At 35.5% G+C, this 24,793-nt stretch overlaps 1 protein-coding gene across 1 annotated transcript in view; it reads left to right on the top strand.

The window, feature by feature from the left end:
- Nucleotides 1-24,793, top strand: part of ADGRB3 (adhesion G protein-coupled receptor B3) — a 460,553-nt gene that overhangs the window by 258,156 nt on the left and 177,604 nt on the right. Inside the window, exons 12-15 of the mRNA XM_062571088.1 lie at nt 5,416-5,562; nt 6,334-6,409; nt 12,018-12,120; nt 18,250-18,293. Coding sequence (XP_062427072.1) covers nt 5,416-5,562; nt 6,334-6,409; nt 12,018-12,120; nt 18,250-18,293 — 370 coding nt within the window. The remainder of the gene's footprint in view (nt 1-5,415; nt 5,563-6,333; nt 6,410-12,017; nt 12,121-18,249; nt 18,294-24,793) is intronic.

The raw sequence follows: 24,793 nt of genomic DNA, 5'->3' as shown, positions 1-24,793 counted from the left end.
CTTGTGACAATGGTAAATCTGTTCATGACTATTTTTCCCAGAAATAAATTTAGCAGAAATTTACCCAGAAGGCCAGTATAATATTCTGTCTGAAAAATAAAAACCTGTTGTGTGATGAACTGAAGTATACTAAGTGCTGAATAATATATGTAGTATACTGTCAATTGGCAAGTCAAAAAAGGACAGGAAAGGAAGGAATGATGCTGCTAATAGACATAGCTATTCTCCGTTGTTTGTGATTGAAGTTCACACAAATTCAGATTTCTTCTGTCTTGCTTTGATACAAAGAGTTAAGCAGAAGTCAAGTTCTTACGCTAGCCCTATAGATTTCTTAAGTGATTTTCCTTTTCTGTCAAGGCACTGATGCATTATAAAATAATACATTCCTATTCTTCTACATCTTAAGCAATTGTAAATTAGGGATCAATATAATGACTGAGCTGTAAAACAGAACAAACCCAGAATATTATCATTTAAGAGAAATAAGAATCAGACCTAGTTTTTCCTGTTGTGTAAAGATGTGAGTGGTACAGACATTGGGCTCAGGTTTTGAACATCTTGTCAGTGGTTTTGAGATCAGGGTTTTGGTTCAGTTTTGACGAGGATAGGGATCAACCATTTAATTTGGTTAAGATCCAATTTTAGAACCTAAATCTCTACTGTGAGAGCTAAAGTTTTGTTTGGTTTATGAGCAAATTAATGTTATTCAAGGCGCTGATTCTGAAATGTTACCAATTTTTGTTCCACAATGGAGGCTAATGGATGAATAGGAAAGAGAAGGGGAAGATTATTTATGCAGCTTAATTGGTTCTCTTATCTTTTATTATTTGGACACCGGCAACACTGATCAGAGAGAAAAACACTGCAAGTTGTACTAGGCTGTTTGTAACTCATTCAGATTGTAAGTATCATAGCAATCTGTTTTAGCTCTGACATTCTAGGCCATGATCTACAAGGGCTAGTATACAAGAACTACACAATATTTATTTCATTAAGGACTTCCTTGACACATTAATTAACCCCTTTGCACTGCTCTAAATAAAGCGCTTACACATCATTTCCATAATACTGTGTGTAATCAGTTTATTTGGGTAGTCATGGAAAATTCTTCATTCCTATTAGTAATCATTAATCTAATCCAAGGAAATTTTGCCATACTCAGTAAGTAAGAACAGTTAGTAGGTGCTTATTCAGAAATTTTCAGTACAGCAGTATTGAATAAATTATTGAATAAATTATCTGTAACTGCACTGAGATAGTAAAAAAAAAAAAAAAAAAAAAAAAAAAAGAAAAAGTAAATAGAGATGTGTATGTAAGGGATATTAAAATGAATCCATTATAGTCAAAGCAATCACTAAGTTGATTAGACTGGACTACTTGAAAAAGAGTTTTCTGAATCAGTAATTATTATGGAATCATCAAATATGTGTGTTCTTATGTGTAATTGAACCACTTGTAATTTATACCATTGGTCATCAAAAGGATGTTTAAACAGTTCTAAAAAGAAACTTTTTTTTCCTGTGCTCCAGCTTATAGCTAGGGTAGGCCATCTTCAACCTAAAGTATATTCATTTGACCTGAAAGATTCAGAACTATGATGAGGTTGCTTTTTGAAGAAATACAGATTATATTCTACTTCCTGCATTCTTCACAAGTTGAATGCAAACATGCACCATGAATGTGATTCATTTTACCTACTTGTTCTCTTTACCTTTGGGAAGCAAATTGAAATTGTAATTGAAGGTATATAGAAGCCACAAGAGAAGCTGTCCAGGAAGCAAAAGAATGCAACATATTCAACACCCTAAACTTGTTTCTCTACATACAAACTTACTGTCTCTGGGTGACTTTTTTCTGGTTTGTGCTCGTGGTTAAATCAAAACCTAAGAATCATTCCTAATTAGCACAAGCACTGCATTTTTTTTTTCTGAATGATACTTGGCATACCATAGGAATTGCCATAATGCAAACAAATAAGCATATTATCATATATATCATGTAGTCATACAATATTTTCATATGATACTAGTTTTGATGAATTGTATCTGCAGCAAGATATGTGCAAACTGTAAGAATTATCTGAGGAGTGACAAGGTTGGTACAAGTTAGTATTCCACATAAACGGTTCAAAAAGAAGTAATCAAATTAGAAAAGTAGAGTGAATTCCACCACATTCCACCGTAATTGAAACATCATTTTGTCTGAGAGAATAATATACGCTGTAGATGACGTATATGGGACAATTTTATATTTTGAAGTCCTTTTCTTCAAAATGGCACATGCATTTTTTCTTCACCTGCTGCCTAAGTCTTTTTTATTTTGTTTTTATTTTTTTGATTGCACAATGTCCTTGTTATTAATATTTTCACTGATGGTATTTCCTGAGTTTTTATAGATACTTCTCCTGTATATAAAAACAAATGAAAATATTCCAGCCACAGTGCCTATAAATGTTCTCATCTGCTACTCTTCTGTCTCACAAATTCAGGTCATAATGTTTTGGTAAGATAATTTAAAAAACAGTATGTGCAATTTTTTTTTTTCTCCAATTAATGAGAAAACAATGTGCTCGTATGGTAATTGAGAACTGAATCATTCAGGCTGCAATAATTGGAGCAACATTTTCTAATACAAACCTATCGTAAAAAGGATACAATAGAACACAAAATGAATGGCTTGTCATTCTGTCTGATTCTTTCTGTGTAAGAGTTATATAAGAAAATGACATTTGAGTTCCTGACATGTGAATGACCTGGCACCTGATTTACATGCCTTCTTCTCTAGAAGGCCTACTGATTTTCATGCTCACATCAAAGTAAACAGTTATTTTCCTGCTGCAGATTAAAACTGAGTTGGAGAGGAAGAAAGCTTCATTTCGCAGTGTAACTAGCTGGTTGTGCTCCAAGATCTCTTTGAGATGAGTTTTATATTAATATTCACTAAGAATATTAGCTTACATTTAGAACCAAAATACAGTTCCTGATGGTGCTGAAGAGGTTGGGTTGTTTCAGGCATGCAGCTGGCCATGTTAATATGGGCTCAGTCGCTTGCCTCCACCCAGAGTCCACTAAGCTATTCTTACATCTGTAAAGGGCAGTGTCATGTCTGAAGTGATTGGACAGGTGCTCTTGGGATGCCTCAGCAAAGCGGCTAAAGAATGGCTTAATAATCTACTGTAATCTAATCTTAAAGGTAGTCTTCACACGATGTGGAAGTGTTCTCGAGCTTCACGGGCATCTTGGTAGATCAGTTTCGATTACTGTTTTGTGTGTGCTGTGCTTTCGGTCTAACAGAAAGCTGCATTCTCCAGGATGTCAAGGTGGCATCTTCTGTGAAATTAAATAAAGACTCTCTTGTTTGGCTGGTTTCTGCTTCTAAGGAATAGAAAAAATTGTCTGAACCATATATGGGAGTATATAACTATATTTACTGCGTATAAGCCGTAAGCTAAATGCTTAGGTTTTGTATTTAGTTTTTGTGTTATTCATCACCTAAATCTTAACAAATATTTTGGTATCTTTGAATCTAAGCAGTGGTATAAAGATTAATGGCCCTATTTAAAATACATAGATAGACACAGTGCAAAGATATACTATCCTAGACTCTCATTATTTATTCAGTTCTGAAGTGATTTTCTGTTGTGCAGAGTGAATTCCATTGAATAACATTGATTTCCTATTTCAATAAGGGGAGCTGCCATCCTAAAGGTGGATGAAATATTAAGGCTCTACTGGCTAATTAGATAGGTAGATAGGTAGAAGCCTAGATAAATACTGCACAAATAAAACGATATAGTCTCGTACAAGCTGTATTTAATTTTGTAAATTAAATAACTGTCGGTTTAACTTTATTTATGCTGAAAATAAAATACAATTCCTACTAGATTTTAGTAACCATGGAAAAAATCAATTTTTACAATGTTAGTATGTTCTGTATATGCACTGATTGCATGTGAAAACATGCAATCCATTTTATGCTCCAGTAATTCTGAAACACCTGAACACTTCTTCCTTAGCAGACCACCTGAAATTTTGCAAGGCAAAGCATCCCTTTAGGACTGTGAATTTATATGCCAATTTCAGTCCAGGAGGGATTATAAGTGACACTGTAAACCCCTCTTGATAATTTTATAATGGAAAGCCTGAAAGAACCTCAAGTATGGCCTCAGTAATGTGATTCTAAAGTACATAAGCAATCTAATTTGAAACTAAGAGCCAGTTATCAAGTAATAATTTGTAGAGCTAATATAGTTAACATCTTCATTTTCCTCTTCTTTTGGATTTGAATTACAGTTTCCTTTCAAATAAAATCCGCTGATGAGACGTATTATGATTTTCTACTTCAATTTTGCTGTTCTGATTGCTTTTACAGCTATCCCTATTGTCTTTCTGTTTAAAGCAATCCCACTAGTTCTTCCAGTGAAACCGTTGGGCAGATCAAAGCGTAGTCCTAATGTCCGAAACTTTCTGTCTACATTAACCTCATCATAAATTGATTAGGAAGAGATTATGTAAGCCATGTTGATAAAGAGTGGAGTTAGTGCTCCAGACATATTGTTTGCCATCTTCCTCAGTGTACCAAAATATTTGCCGTCCTGACAGTTTCTTAAAAGTAGTTTGAATCCTACTAGACACTGACAGCGTTGCCATGGAGTTGTACTTAGACTTCAAAGCAAAGATAAAACTGGTTTCCAGATAATAGTTGAGTTAGAAACAGAAAGAAGATAAGGATGGGTAAACAAAATTGCAAGCTGCCTATTATTAGATTCGATACTTTTTTCTTCTGTTTTTCTATATATTACAGATATAATAGTGATGTTAATTGGGGGGTTTTGAATGAAAATATAATTAAGAATTCAGAATGGGGATCTTTCTTTTAAGGAAAAGAAATCAAGTGTTATACTGCATTGTTCTCAATTTGTGTGGAAACAATGAGGTCTTTTAATATGTGAATCTCCTTAATGGGTCTGTCTTGAATTTATGCCTGCATAGGGGATAAAAGCTCTGTTATTGCTTCATTAGCCTGCATCCAGCAGTTGTGTTTCCCAAAGCAATTTTCAGCATCCTCTTCCTTTTACTGTCACATTTAATCATTTTAGAATTTGCTCTGAAGACACCACTGTGTCCTTACATGTGAATTTCAGGGCGTGAGCCAGCACATTCAATAATCCCTGTTAAGAAAGTTAACAAGAACCTGGCTGACAAGTGAGAGAATCAATGCCACATAATTAATCCATAGAAGAACTGCATAATATATACAAGGCTATACTTTCTGTGCTAATTAATGTCCTGTAAATTTCTGCTTTACTTGAACTATACTATTATACACTTTTTGTTATTGCTGTACACTTATCATTGTGTGATGCTTTAAAATATGAAACACAGTTTTATTTGATTTTGTGATTTCTCTTTATAGTGGCCAGTATTCAAAAGCTTCCTGCAGCATCTGTTCTAACTGACATCAATTTCCCCATGAAAGGAAGAAAAGGAATGGTTGATTGGGCACGAAACTCAGAAGATAGGGTTGTCATTCCAAAAAATATCTTCACCCCTATGTCAACAGGTAAAGAAGCATATGAGCGTGTTAATTTTATACTGGTTTTCACAAGAGAACTTAAAGATTCTTTGTCTCTTCAGACCACTATATAACACAGAACTGGTTAATTTATCCATCTTCAAAGGAGATACAGTACCCACATCTTATTTCAGAGGGATATAATGAGGCTTAATTTCAGCATATTGAACAAAAAGTGCTGAAGAAATACAAGACATTTTTTTCTGTATTGCAGAGCCAATACTTAGTTATTCTGCACAGGATTGTGTCTGTGAGATATCAGATAACTTGAAGTTCGGCTCTGCATTCAGCTATACCTCCTTTAACTGCTCTACTCCAACAGATCAGAGCATTGCAACAGATAAACTAACTTTTGGTGAATGATGCTCAGCAGACCAATTATTCTGGCTTCAGATCCAATTTACAAATACCATTGCAGTGCAGATCTATAACATTAGGGAATTTACTCAGTACACATTAAACCCTAAAGACAGTCTTTAGGGATACTTAATTATAAAGGTAAATGAACGAGCATGGATGCTAATACACAAGGATGGATTTTTTTGAAAATGAGATTTTCAGTGGTTTAAATCTATCAATATATACATAACAATATTACATTTTTATGATAGACTTCTAGGATGTAATTCAAAATGATGACAATTTATTTAAAATAAAATTTATACTAGAAAGATAAGTGCTATTCAGAGTTATTTATGGTGAGTTATGCTTGGGAAATACAGAATTTTTAAAAATAATTCTTTTTATTACTCTTTTTAGAACTAGATGAATCAACTGTATTTGTACTTGGAGCAGTGCTGTACAAAAATTTAGAACTCATTTTACCTACTTTAAGGTAAGAAATTCTTTACCATAAATACAATATGAATTAAACTTTAAATTTCAGGATCAAAACTATACTGTCAGTAAAGTTAAAAGTAGACCATGAATAGTGCATATAGTTAATGTGGGATGTTCATCCACTGTTACTTAAAATATATGTCTCGTCTTCATTCTTTGTCGTTTCTATTATGGAAATAACTTTATCAAAATGGTTTAATTTAAATTTTATCTAATCTAAATTTAGTTTAAGTATGGAAATGTTCCTCTGGATGTAAGTTAGTGCTCAGGCCACATACACCTGTGATTCAAACTACTGCTTGTAAGGCTAGTGTAAGTGATCTAGTAATGACGTAATAACCTGATGTAAGAAGGAAGTCTGCTCTCCTTTTACACAAGTCTCTGCTAGTGGTTTTACAAGTACTTTTTCCATGCAAGCTGCGTTCAGAAGGGACAGCAGAACTGTAGTGAGGATCTGTTTTAGAAACAAGACATGCATGCACTTGAACAGCTGTGGTATGTCAGTTATGAAGGCCATACACATACATAAAGAAAGAAGAAAGTCTTCTGTTCTGCTTTTTGCCTTCTGGACTTGCTGACAGACAATTTGGAAACAATCATCTTCCCCTTTCTCAAATATCTGCTTAGGTCATTTCATGGTTCGTTAATACTAGCTTACTTCACAAGATCCTGTGCTCTTTTCATCTACTGATGTCTTTTTGCTGTAAAACAAACTGATGCATATTGTATCACAATAGCTACTAATGAATTCAGAATAATTAGAAAGCCATTGGATTCCTCACTCTATTTAACCAAAATTTCAAGTATTGAAACAAAGAATGGAAACACATTTTTTGTCAAAATCCACTGGAAACAAACAAACAAAAAAATCTCAGTCTCAAGGAAAAAATTCCCAGTGAAGTTGCAACGTGCTGTGTGGTGAGTAGGTGCAATTCAAGAGAGAGAAATCTCTCTGAGGTAGAAAGCAGTTCCAGCAGTCTAATGTCCCGACAGGACACTTGGGTGTACTGATGAGAGCCATACACACTTAGGGCACTGTGTAAGTGACAGCTCAACCACTTCTGAAATGTCAGTAAGCACTTCTCAGCTGCTGTGCCAGTTCCTGAAATTAGCCAGGAAGGACGAGATGTTTGAGAGATGTTTTCTTCTCTTCTCTCATATCCAGAGAAATACAGCCAAGTGGCTGTCATATTCAGCCCTTTTTGGCAGACCTTAAAGACAATCTGCCAACCCGAGGAAAGCATTGAGGTGGCCGTATGCCTTTCAGACCTTCTTACTTTACACATGAATCCCTGATTCTGCCTTTTCCACTCTCACAGGCTGATAATTTTGGTTTACAGAAAACAAAGGTGAATGACTGAATGCTGTGTATTTGCTTATAACAAAAGCCATTCAGGGCATTTATTTCATCCTTTAGAGAAGTGAGATTTATAGGCCTCACTATATTTTCACCAGAATGAATAGCATCTGAAATAGTGAAATGGGGCAGAACAGGGACATAAAAGTACAGCAAATTAAGTTCTCTGGACTATGAAAAAGTACATTTCAGTTCTCAATCTTTTGCTTTTATCTGTTCTACTTTTAGATGGTTATTGATTTCCATAGTGAATTTGAACATTTCTTTGTACAATTCAGCTCATAGAGAGGTTTTGTGAGCTTCTAAAACATAATGGTGTAATAATCTGCATGTATCTATTCATAAATGAAGTCTTTAGAAGTTCAGATAAGAAGATATCCCACTTTGCCTCTGAATATGTTCAGTACTATTTGAATCCAATTCTCATCTGTCCAAGAATAGGAAATGAGTAGTGTTACTTTCCCTTATGTATGAGAATAAGGAATAAAAGTCATGATTAATCTTTGATATCAAAATACAACACATTCCATGGAACCTCCAGTCTCTTCTTTGCTAGGAGCTTAGTGCCTCTGTACTTCTCTCCACTTCTTTAACGTTTATAATGAAGTTGTACTGAAACTTTTACAGCTTACATCTCTTACTTCATCAGGAAGTGTATCACATTGGATTTTTTTGCCCATGGTGATCATATGCAAGATCATGACCTTAAAATAGTAACATCATTTATGCAACAATAGTTGCATAAAGGCAACACAATTTTAAACAATTTGAATGCATTCAAACTATTTTAATATTCATTTAGGCACAACTCTGAACTGGGAGGGAAAAAAAAAAAAAAAACAACCCTGCAACCATGTTTAGGGCTGAGTTTGTTGAGCCATTAGACTCTTTTCTAAAATTAGAACTAAAATGCAAGTTTTAAAGGAACCTTTATTCAGAGTGGTTTATCATTTTGCATGTGTTTGGGAACAGGAGTGTACTAAATTTTTCCTTTCATCTCACTAGGTTTGGAAAAGGTATGTTTTTGTTTGCTTCTGTTTTTCAAATGGAAATCAATTATCTTCTATACGCATTATATACTTTATATAATATATACTCATTATACCATATTATACTTACTACATAGACTATAGTACATTTTATACTCATTAGTACTTATGCTAATGTTATTTAACTGTAATAAGAATTATTGTGATAACCATGTTCACACTGAACATAGTGAAGTGCTTCACCACAACAGCATTACATATAAATTGAACACTTAATTGTGAACGAAGGTAAAACCATCTAGTTTTTATACAGTGCCTAGAAGTGTGGTAGCTATATATAATGTACCACATTAAAAATAAATAACTAAATAAATAAAATAAATAAAATTCTGGATAAGCATCTTAGGTGATACTGTCCTAAATAAAATGACAAAATATGATCTTAGTGAGAATAAAGATAGACAAAACAATGAATAAGGTAAAATAAGAAAGATGGGCTTGTGTTTGAGTTCAAAGGCCACCTAATTTAGACTTGACAACCTGATGAAAGAGGTGACTTCTTCTGGCTGCAGTTAAATATTCAGAGAGCTTTAAACTCTTCTCATGAGATCTGCTCCTGTTTTCTTCAGACATTAGGGCAGGAGGAAAAAAAAATATTTGATTGTATGAAATCCTGTTCTTTGTAGCACAAATGACAGAGGGCAGCAGGTGGGTGGGCTCGGACAGCTAGGCCTGCCTCTAGGGAATGCCAACAAAAATTTACATCTGAAACCTTGTCTCTCTCCCAGACTTAAAAGCATTTAGTTACAGATCTGATCAGGGCTCTGTGAAGCTTGAAACAGTTTCCTGGGCTTAGATACTTAAATTGTCCTTTCTGATATCAGTGATAGGCTCACTGTTTTCTTTAAAAAAAGATGAATGAAGGAGAAAGAGGTAATGGTGAAGTCACTCTCCACTTGTCATATAATAATCTATAAGATAATGCACTTGCCAGGAAGTGTGAGATGTCATTCCAAGTATGAGAGGGATTGCAACCCATATATTCTGCCTCCAGGAAAGTTTTGTAAAAGCTGATTACTGAAATTCCTGGAAAAGTATTCTCAGCACTAAGCTGCTGTACAAAAAGCGGTCTTCAACAAAAATACCACTGGCACTAATGGTTCCGAAGGAAATTGTTGTGACTGCAATGCTTTGAGCTGAATTCAGTGGTATCTTTTGTGTTATGTGAGTTTAGAATACACACGCCAGATCACATTATTCCAGAGACTAATCTAAATGGCTAAATATGAGATATATAACTAGGCATTCAGCCCAGCCAGGACACTAGTGAGAGGTACAGACATAATTTCTTAGCAATGTAGGCAGTTACATTTATTTTTTGGTGAAAAAGTCTTCTAGAGACTCTTGAGAACCTAACGAGCTAGGCAGGGTTTTTATGAGAGCTAGACAAAATTTATGTACCTAAGTTGCACTCTAGGCACTTTAAATGCTCTTTTGGATCTCATCCAAGAACTATTAGAACTGTACCAGAGGTAGGTACAACAATTAGTCAGTCACGAAGATTTACTGTGTTCAAGTACATAAGTATCAGCAATTCACTTATGTAAATTTCTGAAATAGATGATTTTTTTTTAATAGCTAGTAAGCCCTATTTCCACCTATTAAGACCTGTTAGAGAAAAAGTTTTTTTCTTTATGTAGAGTTTTCGTTTTGGGTTTTTTAAATTATGTCTTACTTGGGAATATTTATGGGTATTCAGCTACTGTACATGCATTAAGGTTAGTGGTAGTTTCATTACTCTGTCTCTACAGAATGCACTGAGTTAGCCCAGCATTAAATGCTAGTCTGCTAGAGAGAGATGTTTTGTCAATAAATGTGTGAGATAACTAAATACAAACAAAGTGGAGAAACAGGAATTAAACCAAATAGAAAGTTTCTTCCATTATTTTTCCATTATATGTTTTGTTGGAGAAATACTGGATTAGAGTTCACCCTTCCTGAAGAGAATCAATCATTTCATTCCTTGTGCTATCTGCTGAGTTAAGTTTCCATTACTATAGCCATGGTGATTCTTGTTTTAGTGATCCAGCAAAATGGAATCCTCTCTAAAATACCATTTCCCCAGAGAAAACAAACAATTAAAACAAAACAAAAAAAAAAAGTTGATACTGTGTATTATAATTACATCTAGACTACCTAGATTTTTGTTTGATTAATAATACCTACCTGTGAGTAAGTCTTTCTGTGATGTTTCATCCTTTTTTCTGTGTGATCTGCACAGTTTTTTTTATTGAAAGCAGCATTATATGCAAAGGAAACATCATAAAGATTACCAAAAACAGTCAATGTGGTAGCTGGTGATTGTTCTAAGCCTGAGGGGGTCATAAAAAGCAAGGATCACAGACATGAACATCATGTCAACATCTCTTTATGTCTGTATTAACACAACCCTGGAAATACTAGATCTGTCCTAGAAAGGCAGCCACAATATATACTGATAGATATTTTGCATAAAAAGAGAGCTAGGTGATGAATTAGAGAAAATTAACAGAAAATACTGTTGTGGGTAAGCATGTGCCATGTTATCTACATCTACAGATTACATATCTACATTACTGACACCTAATCAAGTCTGGCATCAGTGAGAAATTCTGATTGTTTTCAGTGGGATTTCTATCAGAGCACAACCATGGATTATAGATTAAAAAATATTTAGATGATGAAATTGCCCACTCATTTACTAAAAGCAATGATTTTTCAAAAAATTGGGCAAGTATGGGTTTTTTATTTTTCACAAAAGCAGTGTAGAAATAATGGATATGTAGATGCTCCCATGGAACTCATCCATCTTCAGGTTTTTACAGTTAACAGTCAGAAAAAAAAGCCAACACAGCACTTTGAAAGAAAAATGACTGTCTCATATAGAACACAACTAGCAGGTCTGCCTTGAGAGAACTGGAGGATGTGTATTCAAATGTTGCCTGAATGTCTGTGTCATCAATATGCCTTTATGATTAGTAAATCATACTTGAAGACTGGCGCTTCTGCTATCTTTGTTCCTCTTCAAATTTAATGCGTTAAGTATGGTTGGTAACTAGCGACTGTTTTACCACTTCCAAACAAGTATATTTTCTCACTAAATATTTGGCACAGAAAGTTGTTGAAAATATCCATGGGATGCTTCTTCTAATGTAATAGCAGCAGCCTCATTTAATGCTATTAAGTTAAATTTTCCATTTTTACGTGATTTTTTTCAGGAATTTTACAGTTGTTAACTCAAAAATCATCGTTGTCACTATACGACCTGAACCCAAAACTACGGATTCTTTCCTAGAGATAGAACTGGCACATCTGTCTAACGTGAGTACAAAGACAGGAACAAATGCATTTCCAAGAGTACCTATCAGATCATGTGAGAGAAAGAATCATACAAAGAATTGTTTTAGATATCTCTTATTAAAATCCAATTGAGTTGCTAAAACTTAAGCCCAGGAATATTTTAGTATATTTTGAAGGGAATGTATGCTTGTTTCATGCATGTATAAATGTAGAACAAAATTAATTATTCTGTGATTTTTGAGGTTTTCATTTAAACAGCAGTTTCTATAGAAAACTATCCATTAGCTGCTTTCATAGATAAAATTGATAACGTAAGATTGTGCTGAATACTTAATCTTTTGTTACTTGTGTAGGTCACAGAGCCAAATAGTGCTTCAGGCCTTTCATTCTTTTTCTTTCATTATGTTGTATTCAAAAGCCTCTTTGTACCTGGCATCTTGTAGTAGATTTTTGAAAAAAATACTATGGATCCAATTTAGCTTGGATTTTTTATAAATTTAATGGATTTTTATTCAATTATTTTTAGTTCTGTATTTTTCATCCTGTAGTGTTATACTAAAAATGTTTTGAATCTGAAATAATTCTATGAGTAATTGGATATGAAAAAATACACAGTAACATTTTCCTTTAGGCTGTCAGCATGTAAGATATCTGGGAAAGAATGATATATAATAGACTTTAGAGTAATTTATGTGAAGGCATAAAATATGAACTCATTTTTTTTTATTACTAAGAGAGTTTACTTTAAATAAAGTCGTAAAGAGACAATTAGAGAAGAAACAGCTATTAAAGCTTTAGTAAATAGTATTGTTAGGTAAGGATTGTAAAGCTATGACTTTTTGTTATAGTCAGTGGGTCAAATGGTCTCACAGGAACAATTCAGCTTGAGCATGTGGAGTTCCAAGTGTTTCCTTCAATAGCAGATTTGACTTAGTGGCTTCAGGCAAAGGTATGATAGAATCTCTTTAAACTCTAGATCTTTAATTCACGTTTTACTCCAGGTTGGAAGAGACTGACTAATTTACCACCAGTCATCATTATGGTCCACTATTCAGTTCCCAGGAAAAAGATACTATGAGGAAATCTCATTGATTATTTATTACAAAGTCAAGCAGAAAAAAAAGAAAGAGTGGAGGGATATAAACTTCCCTGATTCCTACCTGTAGTACCTAACATTAAGATTAGAGTTTTATTGATGAGGAATTGAGGAGATTTTTCAGAGTTGCCTGTTTATTTTTAGGAGTTCTTACGGGGGGAGTTTTTTTTTTTTTTCCTCCAATATAAGTTATATCAGCTATATTAATAAAAATTGTAATTTCTTGCATAATGTTTGTTCTTGCAAGAAACAAATTTCACTGAAAACTTAATGGAGTGAGTATATTCTGATGTAGACCAAAAATTAATCCCATTTTTAAGAAAGACTCTTTTTGAAATAAAATATTTGCTTTGATCTCAGATATTGAGAAGAGTTTATGATATTTCTCAATTTCAGTTTTAAATTCCCATTATTTTAATAATTGTGGTACTATTCATGTGGATTGTAGATAAGGAATATTAGAGTATGGCTTCTGGCTTTCAAAATAGAAATGACTATTTGGAAAACTCTGGGGTAGACGGTAGGAAAAGAATAAGGTTATAATTACTTTTGTCATTAGTCATAGAATCAGTAAGGTTGGAAGGGACCTCTGGAGATCTCTAATCCAACCACCCTGCTCAGCAGGGTCACCCAGAGCATGATAGACAGGGTTGCATCCAGGCGGGCCTTGAAGATCTCCAGACAAGGAGACTCCACAACCTCTCTGGACAGCCTGTGCCAGGGCTCCGTCACTCTCACGTTCAGGCAGAACTTCCTGTGCTTCAATTTCCGCCCATTGCCTCTTGTCCTGTCACACAGGACAACTGAAAAGAGTTTGTGCCGACCCCTTGACACCCTCCCTTCAGGTACTTGTGCACATTGACAAGATCCCCCCTCAGTCTTCTCTTCCCCAGGCTGAAGAGGCCCAGCTCTCGCAGCCATTCCTCATAGGGCAGGTGCTCCAGCTCTCTGACCATCTTCGTAGCCCTACGCTGGACTCTGTCCAGTAGCTCCATGTCTCTGTTGTAGTGGGGAGCCCAGAACTGTACAAAGTACTCAAGATGAGGCCTCAGCAGGGCTGAGTAGAGGGGCAGGATCACCTCCCTCGGATACCATTGGCCTTCTTGGCCACAAGGGCACCTTGCTGGCTCATGGTCAACTTGTCATCCACCAGCACTACCAGGTCCTTCTCAGCAGAGCTGCTCTCCAGCAGGTCAGCCCCCAGCTTGTACTGATGCCTAGGGTTATTTTTCCCCAGGTGCAGGACCCTGCACTTGCCCTTGTTGAACCTCATGAGGTTCCTCTCCGCCTAGCATGGAAAATAAACAAATAAAATAATAATAGTTAGCTATGTGTCATCATTCAAAATACTGATAAGCCCATCACAAGCTATTAAAAACAGCACTACACAAACAAGACTAGACTAAAGAAAGACTGAGTCAATGTTCAGTCTGAAATTCTTGAAAATTTCTAAAGGGATTTTTTGATCAACTTCAGTAATTTACAGAACAGGCTTTTACCAAGTTTCCAAATCTTTGAGATAAAATTTCATTATCTAAAAAGGCAATTTAAAGACATCGATCACCACCTGGCTTTGTCAGTCTTTCTGTAAAAGTATAGTAATGAGTATTGTACGAGTTCATGTTAAGGACAATAACCTTGTCAATAGATTCCAGACAGGTTTTTTTGTCTTTTGGCTCAATTTTTGTCCTATACTTTAATCCAGGCATTGAGTTTTTGCAACAAATTCCTAAACCTAAAAATGAACATTTTGAGATTGAATCTAATTCTAATCTTTTTTGCCATAATTTTCTCGTCTGAATAGAACACTTAATTATAATATATTACTATGCAACAGGCATTGTCTTCTGCATGAAAAAAGATAAAGATAATATTACTGTACATTTAGATTTTGAACATTCTATATTAATGACTCACAAATTAATCATGATGCCAATTAAACATGACTAATTATTAAATGGAAAATAGAATAGAGACATACGATTTCATTTACTTTGTTTGGAATGCCTCTTGTCATTTTTGTTCTTTTCAAACCTTTGGTTTTGAAATGCTCACTATTCAGAGAGGTGTGTAACTACTTAGACTTAATGACTAATTTTTAAGCAACCCCTAAGTATGTTTATTCATATATGGGAGTATGCCCATATATGTTGTTCTTTTACCTCGGTACCTATTGACTAAAGTAAGTAATACTAGCTAAGTGATTATGAAAAAAGTTGTGGAAATATATAATAATTTAATAAGAGTTAATAAGTTTAGTTCAAATGTGCTTAAAATATTTATATACTCAAAAATGTATCATTAGTGCTGCATTTTATGTTAAAATTTAGGCATTTAGTAAAAACAAAGGGTTATTTTGTGGAGGAAGTTTTAAATCGCAATTGTATATCACGTTTGGAATATAGCATGGTATTTGGATTTTCAGATAAATTCCCATATAAAATTGACCGTATGAGAAGGTTGCAATTTGTTATTTAGAAAACATGATACCTACTCTTATTCACTGTGGCCACATATTAATGAATGTGTGAACACATTTTCCTGTAGCTCAACTGAAGAGACCCCAAAATTAATCTTTTAAAAACTGTGCAAACAGCAACTATTTGCTCTAGAGAGAATATGAACAAATATCTTTTAACTTCACAGAACACTTACTCAAGAGACACTAAAATAGCAAGCCAGCAGTAGCATAGGACAGCAAGCTTTTAATGAAACTGAAAGCAGTTGGCAGTGTGCTGCATAGCTTTCAAAGCTGCCAGTCGCATCGTGAAAGTTCAGTTTTATGTGCCAGGCAGAGAGATATGCACACACTCAAACATATCAGTCTCTGTTGAGTTTATCCAAGTCCTGTATTGTAGTGTGTAAATCTTTACTGCAACAGTCATAAACATTAGCACAGTAGCTGCTTCCTTAGCTGCAGTTAAGTGATTAACTGGCAAGAACTTTGATAAAAGGTTGCTGCCCTCATGGGACGGGCTGGATCATCAGCTGCAGTATGGGAGATATTGCCAAGAAGCCAGACCCAGAAATACAGTGAAAAGGGGAATAAATAGGTTAAAGGCTAAGAAGAAAACAGGAAGACAAGCTTCTTTGGTGCCTGCAATGCTTGAAGGGTGTTTGACATAGATATCAAACAAAAAGGCTGCTGTGCCCTTGCTAGCATCTGTACCTGGCAGTGCAAACCCTCATACAAGACCTTTTTAAGGAATAGGAGTAGTATTTATCCTGCTTTATCTTTCCTTAATAACTGCAATGGCCAAACATACTCACTTTTTTGTCTGAATCCATTCAAACAGTGACGCCTATGAATGACAGTGACATGTTTTTACTGTGTTTCAGATTTCTGCAAAGACTGTTATTTCCTTATGTTTAGGGGAATTTTATAGAATGGAACTTCTTTTTTCTGTTGCTTTTTCTTGAAGCATTTTTGAATTCTCTCTTCTTGTGCTGTGCAAATAGGTACCACAAACTGTCTAACATCCACTCTTAGGAAAAACAGATCCAGATGGATCTGCAACGTCGTATTACAATTTAGCTATAGGAGTACATTTCAAATAGGTTTACGGCTGTATCAGGTTGCATGGAGATGGATTTCTTCATATAGCCTTAGGACACAAATTAATGCCTCTTTTTTTTAAAAAAAAAAGAAAAAAAAAGACTAATTCTGCACCATTGTTTTGTTTTTCTTAAGTCTTACTCTTCTATCTCCTGTTCCATCAATGTAGCTGAACACTTCTGGCGGGTGATGTAGGACATGGTCTCTAAATCTTTATGTGCCTTTTGTTCAATGCTTTGTCCTATGCCCTCTTCACTCCTCTTCTTTTCGTAATATAAATTCCTCAGGGAATGGAACATCCTTTATTTATGTTTGTACAGTGCTATGTTAATATAAAGTGCCATAAGTATATGTTGGTTTTAAATATTTATACTCTATTCATAGAATTCAATGCAGTCAGCAAATTATTGAAGTAGAGGATCAAAATTCCCGTAAATAACTCTGTTACAGACCTCTTCAAACAGACCTTTTTGTCTTTAATAAGAGGTGGATGGAAGAATTCAAATATTTAATAGATGTTTCACAGATTACCATCTTTTTTTCTATAAATAAAACACATTGCAGAATAAAATTATACTGGAGTGTCTTGTGTCTAAGTGAACTTAACAAGTTATCCCTAAGAAAATAGTTCATTTCACCTTTTTCTTCAAATTGCTTGTGACTTTATTGAATGTGTTGCTGTTCTGCATTTATAGCTAATGTATTTATATAGCTCTGAGTTCTACGAATATCCAACATTTATGATGAATAGGAATATAATTTTGCAGGTTTTAGTTAGTCAGGGGCTACTAAGTCAGTCTGAGTTCTGTTAAAGGAAGATTTATAGGATTAAGACAAAATTGAAACCCAAGTTTTAGTCCTAACCCTTCACAGGAAGGAAAATAAATGAGATGAATAATAAATAAATTTCAGTTTCCTAAAACTTTACCCACAGTTTAATGATGTATAATAAAACAAGATTCCTATGAAGTTATAAATCATCAGAAATCTTCCACTGACTTGAAGGAGATTGGAGATGGAACGGTAGAGCTCAACAAAAAAAAAAGAACAAAAAATCTCTGCTGATTTAGCCCTAGGATGACAAAAGTGCATAGATATCGAATGTGAGGTCATCTGAAGTCTCAGCATCCAGCCATTTTGCCCAAGATATGTGCAAGACATTACTGTTTTAACATCCAAGTTCTCCAGAGACCTGCTGTTCAGTTCTGAGCACACTCAGGAATGTTTGGTCAAATCAAGACTTAACTTATTGGGATATATCTAATTAACAACTTTATGCTTATCTTGTCAAAGAGATATAATTGGAGATACTCTGCTTTCAGATTCAAGTGCTTTTTAAATATTTTGCTAGAAATAATCTTTACCATTTGCAATTTCACTGGTACCAATTCATGAGAGTATAAGCATTTGTAGGAGAAGATCAGAATAAATTATTAGGTCAAACGTGATATATCTTTTGTATACCAGTAACTAATGGTTTTATTTGCTTACTTTTTAGGGTACATTGAATCCCTACTGTGTGCTGTGGGATGACTCAAGAACGTAAGTGACAAATGTTTGTTTCTCTTACTATGGATTGAATAATCGACAGCACCTAACAATATTGAAGTAGCCAGTCAGTAAAGGGTCAGTATGAGGGCAGGGAAAATGAACTGGTCACAGAGTGAAAGTACTGGATTCTCCAGTCACATGATTTCCTTTCTGCAGCTATGACAATGGAAATACATCTCACCAGGAAGAAGTTACTCACATAGTAATTCTAACTTGCTGTTCCAGTATTAAAACGGGGATGGCTAAGAACTTTAGGTCCTTGATGGCTAGTTGCTGGGCAAGTGTGAGTGGTTAAATGATTAGGCAGATAACTAAGGAAGGCTCCCACTTGCAGTTACCACAGTGAGAAATACCATTGTCAAGTGTGATACCCACAGAAAACTTCATTTTAGTTGGTGAGAGTTACCAACTTTTTTTTAAATAAAATAATAGTTATGTTATGTACCAAATAGTGAAAACTTGCTAGCAGTCTTCTGCTACTTTTTTTCAGTGTGCCTCTCTTCTGTAGCAAAGCAGAAAAAGTCATTGTAAAGAAGTAAAGCAGAAAACTCGTGTGGCTTAGAGAGTATTGCAGGTTTCTGCTGTTGTAATTTGCAGTATTAACCTTTCGTGGTAATTATGGCTGTGTCATTTCCCATTAGAGTCAAGGTGAATTCTGCCTAAGCATAGAATAAGTATTTCAGGAAGAGTTCCTATGTGGTTGCCATATTTATTTTTCAAATGATGATGTACTTCTAGTCCAGGTACATTATGCATATATCATTCAACAGAATTTTCCATACCATTATGAGCTGTATGCCTACGATTTTGTGAGTGATTTTCAGTCTGGATTTATAGCACTACACAGATGACTGACATACAACATGATTGTGTATAAATGAGAAACTTTGGACAAGGTACTAGAAATCAGTCCAAATAAAAGTGGTGCCATAGTCTATACGTTTAAGAAAAGATCATAATGCTTTTATTTACCAACAACATCATAATGTTCCATTTCTGTAGAATGTGTCTCCACACATTGCATTTGATTTCATATATTGTTATGTGCATACAGAGTTCAGATATTTTGTAACCTATTCTTTGTTTCCTCTCCACAATGCTTTGCTTACACATTAGCAGTATGGTGCTTTATTTGCTAATTTTTTACATGCATTGCTTTAAGAATCACACATCTATAGCACATGCCTCTGTTTCATTGGTCCAGACCAGAATATCAAAGGTATGTTTGTATGAAATAGGACTACCAAAAAAAATTTTTTTTTGCATGCTAGAAGGAAGTTTTAGCAGTGTGATGTGAAGGTATCACGCAGGTGTTTGGGATGGATGTGTAAAGCCATCACAAACAAATGGTATGTTGTATCTTGTGCTTACCACTTGTTTTGCATTCTCTTAGAATTGTTTATGGAAAGGTTTAGTGGTATGTATTAGTACTTTCAGTAAGCTTCAGAATATAGAATAGAAAAGTGAACTTCTGAAACATGTAAAATTTAAGTAAAATAATCTGAGGTGATGATGGAGAAACCCAAGCTTTTGGATGCTGTAGGATGTATGTTCTAGTCTTATTATTTAATAGTAGCTATTGAAGTATTAGTGGTATTCTTGGAGATGCATCTGTCTTGAAAAATTATATGAGCCATCAAATATTTAAGATAAGATATGACATATCAGTAATCTCTGCATGGACTGTCATGTGTTTTACCCGTGTGTGTTATTTTATGAGAGTTACATTGTCTATTACCTGAGCAGGCAGTCTGATAATCCAATAATAACAAGAGCGTGATTTATTTTTTCACCTCTGTCCCTTAAGAATAAGTCTTTAATGTGAGGGCGTTACTCAATTCATGATTTTATTTTTTGCAATGCCATTTCCTTTAGTTTTGGAGTATATTATTTGTGCCTACTTCAGTGTATTACAGAATTTGCAGTCTGACATTATGAGTTTTAAATTATCGTGAAAGCTCCTGGAATGCTGGATGGGTTCCTATTGTTTGTAAATCTTTATAAATAAATACGTTCAGAACTATACAATTGGCTAGGTGCCTTATGTTGGGTTCTTGGTGGCTCATTTTCCTGTTACTTTGCCTGCTTTTCTCTATAGCCTCAGGAATTGGCCACTCTCAGCAGCAGGCAACCGGATTTAATGGATTAATAGCCTTATCCATGTTGCAAATCCCACAGAACTCTGCTGTGCTCACGTCCTTCAAAAGTGGCTAATTTTTGTATAATCAGAATTTGGCAAGGGCTTTGGTATTTATCCAAGAAAAATAGTCTGCTTTTACTTGAAGGTGTTTATCTAATTAATGCTCTATATTTAAATAGGTGCTTTAATGCTTTCCAGAAGAAAATAGTGTTTGTTTTTATCATCAGCATCCAGGCAGCACAAGCCTCTAATATTTTTTGCCACCTTTTAGGACATTTCTCCCACATCATAGAATCATAGGATTGGTAAGCTCTTTATCTCCATGCACTGCAAGTCCATATTTGATAAATGATACTTTGCTTCACTTGTCAGTTCAATACTCCCCTGACAACAGGGGAAACTTTGTCTACCTGACATGCTTCACAGGAGATTGATCAATGATTAACTGTTGTTTTTCATCCATCCTTGAAGAAAGTCCTGGATCTATAAGCTTTTTGATCACAGCAGGATCTTCAAACCTGTTTTACTGCTATTGCTATTTGTGAATATTTGGTCAGCCCAACTTCGGCAAAAGCAGTATTAATCTATTTTTTTTTCTGTGAAATTAAATGATAGCCCTTTCTCTTTGATAATGTTTTAGGCTTTCCATTCATCTGTCAAGTTAGAAGGATTGTGCCCTCTCCATAGGCAGCTACTCAGATATGTATATAACCCTGAGATAGTACAACCAAAGAATAAAAGATTATGACATGCATAATAAAGAACAATCTCAAATACTAATAGTTCAGCATTTTATTTCAGTTGATACTCCCAGAATAGGTGAAACATCTGTTTGTGTTAGTTTAAACCAGGATGTTTATATGCTCTTGTGTTTTCTTTAGTATTTCCAGCTTCTCTACAGGAAGCTGGTAGCATCAATGGCATGAAAGTTATGATCTTTTTTTTTTTTTTTTTTTTCACAGAAATCTGAGTGATCTTTTCCATTCATTTCACATACTTCATACTTATGAATGCTAGCCTTCAGTAAAGTCTTAGGATACTGACTGCTTTCTCTTTCAGTGCATGGGAAAATGTGTGGAATATTTTTAATTGGCATTCCGAGGAGAAAAATTTTCCTTAAAACAAACAAACTAAAACTCAAGAAAGAAATGTACCTTTTCTGCTTTGCATTGTCCGGCATAAATGAACTAGCCCTGCTGTCAGGAAATAAAGGGAAAAGGAAGTAAACGAGAAGAGAGACAGCAGAGGAAGTTTCAGTTAGCAAGTAATCCAATAGTTAGAGCACTTAATTGGGTACATGAGGAACCAGATTTTTCGGTTCTTCACTTTATATATGTTATTTGCAGAATTTGAAACATGCATTACAGAAGTGATCCATGCCCACTAAGCGATCAGCTCTTCTGGAGTGTGTTATTCAACCTCTCTTGCTGGAACTGTTCCATACTATTTAGGAAAACATTCATGCGGTGAAGAGCTGAGTCCCAGCAACTCTATCTTTAATTTTACCTATCTTTCCATGTGTTTGTCACCATGCCATGCTTAGATCTTAGTCATATCGCTGTCAGGGTTTCTTCCTGCTCTGGTTTTGCTTTATATAATCTAGGTAAGGCTGTATAAACCAGGAAGATCAAAGAATCCAAATATGTATGCATAAGTTTCTGTTTATAACATGCAACTGAAAAAATGAGACTTAACTGTGGCATAAAGTTCTGTGTAAATTATGGTGCCAGATCTAGCCCATTGTGGTTATTTGTATTTAGAGACTCAGGCAAAACTGAATGGACGTTGCTATTTTGTGTAAATTCTCCACACTGCTCTCTGTGTAAACAAATGACAAAGGCTGTGAGATGAATATCAGAAGGATGGAACTAGTGATCTGTAGTTTTGCTGTACAGAAGATACTAACAATGGCACTAAGAAAAGCATTGTATACTATAGGTAAGCTTGTTTCTGAGATGAATTGAAGTCTTACTAGGTCAGAAAGGTACTATGGGACGCCCTAAGTTCTAATTATTCCCCTGACTGCTGCAGATTAGTGTTGAAACCAAGGATAATGAGAAAACAGTATAAAGAAGTAAAGTTGCAGAAAGAATTTGAAAGCAAGCTGCTACCTTTTTTGCATTTTGCAGACAGTAAAGGTGTATACCCCAAGAAACTTCCTGTGCTTCAATTTCCACCTATTGCCTCTTGTCCTGTCACACAGGGCAACTGAAAAGAGTTTGTGCCCGTCCCCTTGACACCCTCCCTTCAGGTACTTGTACACACTAAGATCCCTCCTCAGCCTTCTCTTCCCCAGGCTGAAGAGGCCCAGCTCTTGCAGCCGTTCCTCATAGGGCAGGTGCTCCAGCCCTCTGACCATCTTCGTAGCCCTACGCTGGACTCTGTCCAGTAGCTCCATGTCTCTGTTGTAGTGAGGAGCCCAGAACTGTATAAAGTACTCAAGATGAGGCCTCAGCAGGGCTGAGTAGAGGGGCAGGATCACCTCCCTTGACCTGCTGGCAACACTCTTCCCAATGCACCCCACGATACCATTGGCCTTCCTGGCCACAAGGGCACATTACGAGCTCAGTCTCATTAGAAGTGACATCAGAAGAATCTTCCTTAAACTGGGCAGTGGAAGCATGGTCTTTTGGTCATCCAACAGTCTGGTTCCTAAATCACATATCTCTGATTATTTTACTTTCTTGGAAATGTGTGGTAATTGGAGCAGCACTTCTGTCCAACTTCTGTCCATCAGCTCTTACAAGCAGAACTTCTACCTCAAAGATGAAGAGTATTGCAGAAATGTTGCTGCAGCCCTTGGTTCTGGCTTCCTGCATGATTCTGAGACCTCTTGAAATTGATAACCCATTTCAGAAATACCTGTTTTATATTTCTATTCCTGAATATAGAATTATCTATATTACTATTGCAGATTTAATGTCATAATTTTTTTCTTCATTTTGTGGAGAAAAACCCTTAAAGTTGTTCAGAACACCAAAAACCTCATCTTTCTTGGAGGGGTAAAAAGAGAATGTTCCCTTTATGAATTAGAAATAACAAAAGGAGAAGCTACATTCCTAGAAAAATATGAGTCAGCTGAAGGCTGATTCCTAGTGACTGAAAAAATGTTACCTGGTGAATACATAGAATAGTGTATGCTTTCTTGTGCTTCAGCAAAGGCCAATTTCATGTTCCGATTTTTAGATAGAAGTAGAACGTACTAACAGCCTTCAGATCCAAAGAGCCATCATGTCACCTCCGAACCTCTGAGTGATGTCATCAACATGAACCAGTGTTTACTTTGGAAAGGGCTACTAGCATAAAAGACTACAATAGTGAGTCAGTGTCTGCAGATTAGCCTACATAAGCAGAATCTCTTTTACAGACAATGAAATTGGCTGAAAGGAAGCATTACGCTACAGTGACAAGGAAATGCTGCTTCAGTATATCAGGGGATCTAAGATTCAGATTTTCTTGCTAGCTCACTATCTCTGGCAAAACCAATGCAAATGCAAATTCTCCTAAGCATTTAGGACATTCGTATGTATCTAAATATCTCTATAAAACTAAGACTCTTCTATTCCAGGACATTAATTTTCTCCATGTAACCCATTGGGAGGCTAAAGGCCTAAGATGATGTCACTGTCACTAAGTAGATCAGATCTTTGTTCATGCTACAAGTACATAAATTAAGGGCAGACTGTTGTCCTTCTCAGCCTGAACAGGTTTGTACCAGTTCTCCCCTTTTCAGTTGCCTCAGCTGCAAACTGCTGATGAGAACATCCTTTTCGAAGAGGGGCACCCTGTATCCAAAGGAACACTTGAGCCTTACCCATGAAAGGCATCCTACAAAATGTTTAACTGTTGAGTGTAACCACCACGTGCAGGACTTTTCTCACACTGTGTGTAGACATCTGAGGAGCTTTTAGGTTTAAAATGGGCAAGTAAATTTAATCAGCTCCAGGATCTGGCAGTCTGATTCACTAGGCTGTTTGAACAGTTCTTTTGAACATAATTACCATCTCTGATGTCTAAATCTATGATAGGGGCTATAATAGATAGTCTGTATGGAGTTCTAGGACCCATGAAAGTTAGACCTGGCAAAGTTAGACAGTCATCATAGTGGATCCAGACCCTGGATTCTTGACTCAGGGTAAAGAACTTAAAATGCTGTAAGAGGCCAGAAGTTGGGTGCTACAGTACTGAACATTACAAATACCATTTTGAAAAGTAATGATGAGCACTTGAAGGGGTGAGTGGAAAAATGGGTAATTAGAATGAGATGACATCTTACATGGGACTTCCAGTGACCACCAACTAATTAAAAAACAATGTAGTTGGTATCTGTTCTTTTAGAAATGTGTTTTAT

This window comes from Rhea pennata, chromosome 3, assembly GCF_028389875.1.
Source record: "Rhea pennata isolate bPtePen1 chromosome 3, bPtePen1.pri, whole genome shotgun sequence".
In the NCBI taxonomy this organism is placed as follows: domain Eukaryota; kingdom Metazoa; phylum Chordata; class Aves; order Rheiformes; family Rheidae; genus Rhea; species Rhea pennata.
Note: the sequence above shows the minus strand (reverse complement) of the source record. Positions and strands in the feature narration are given on the sequence as shown.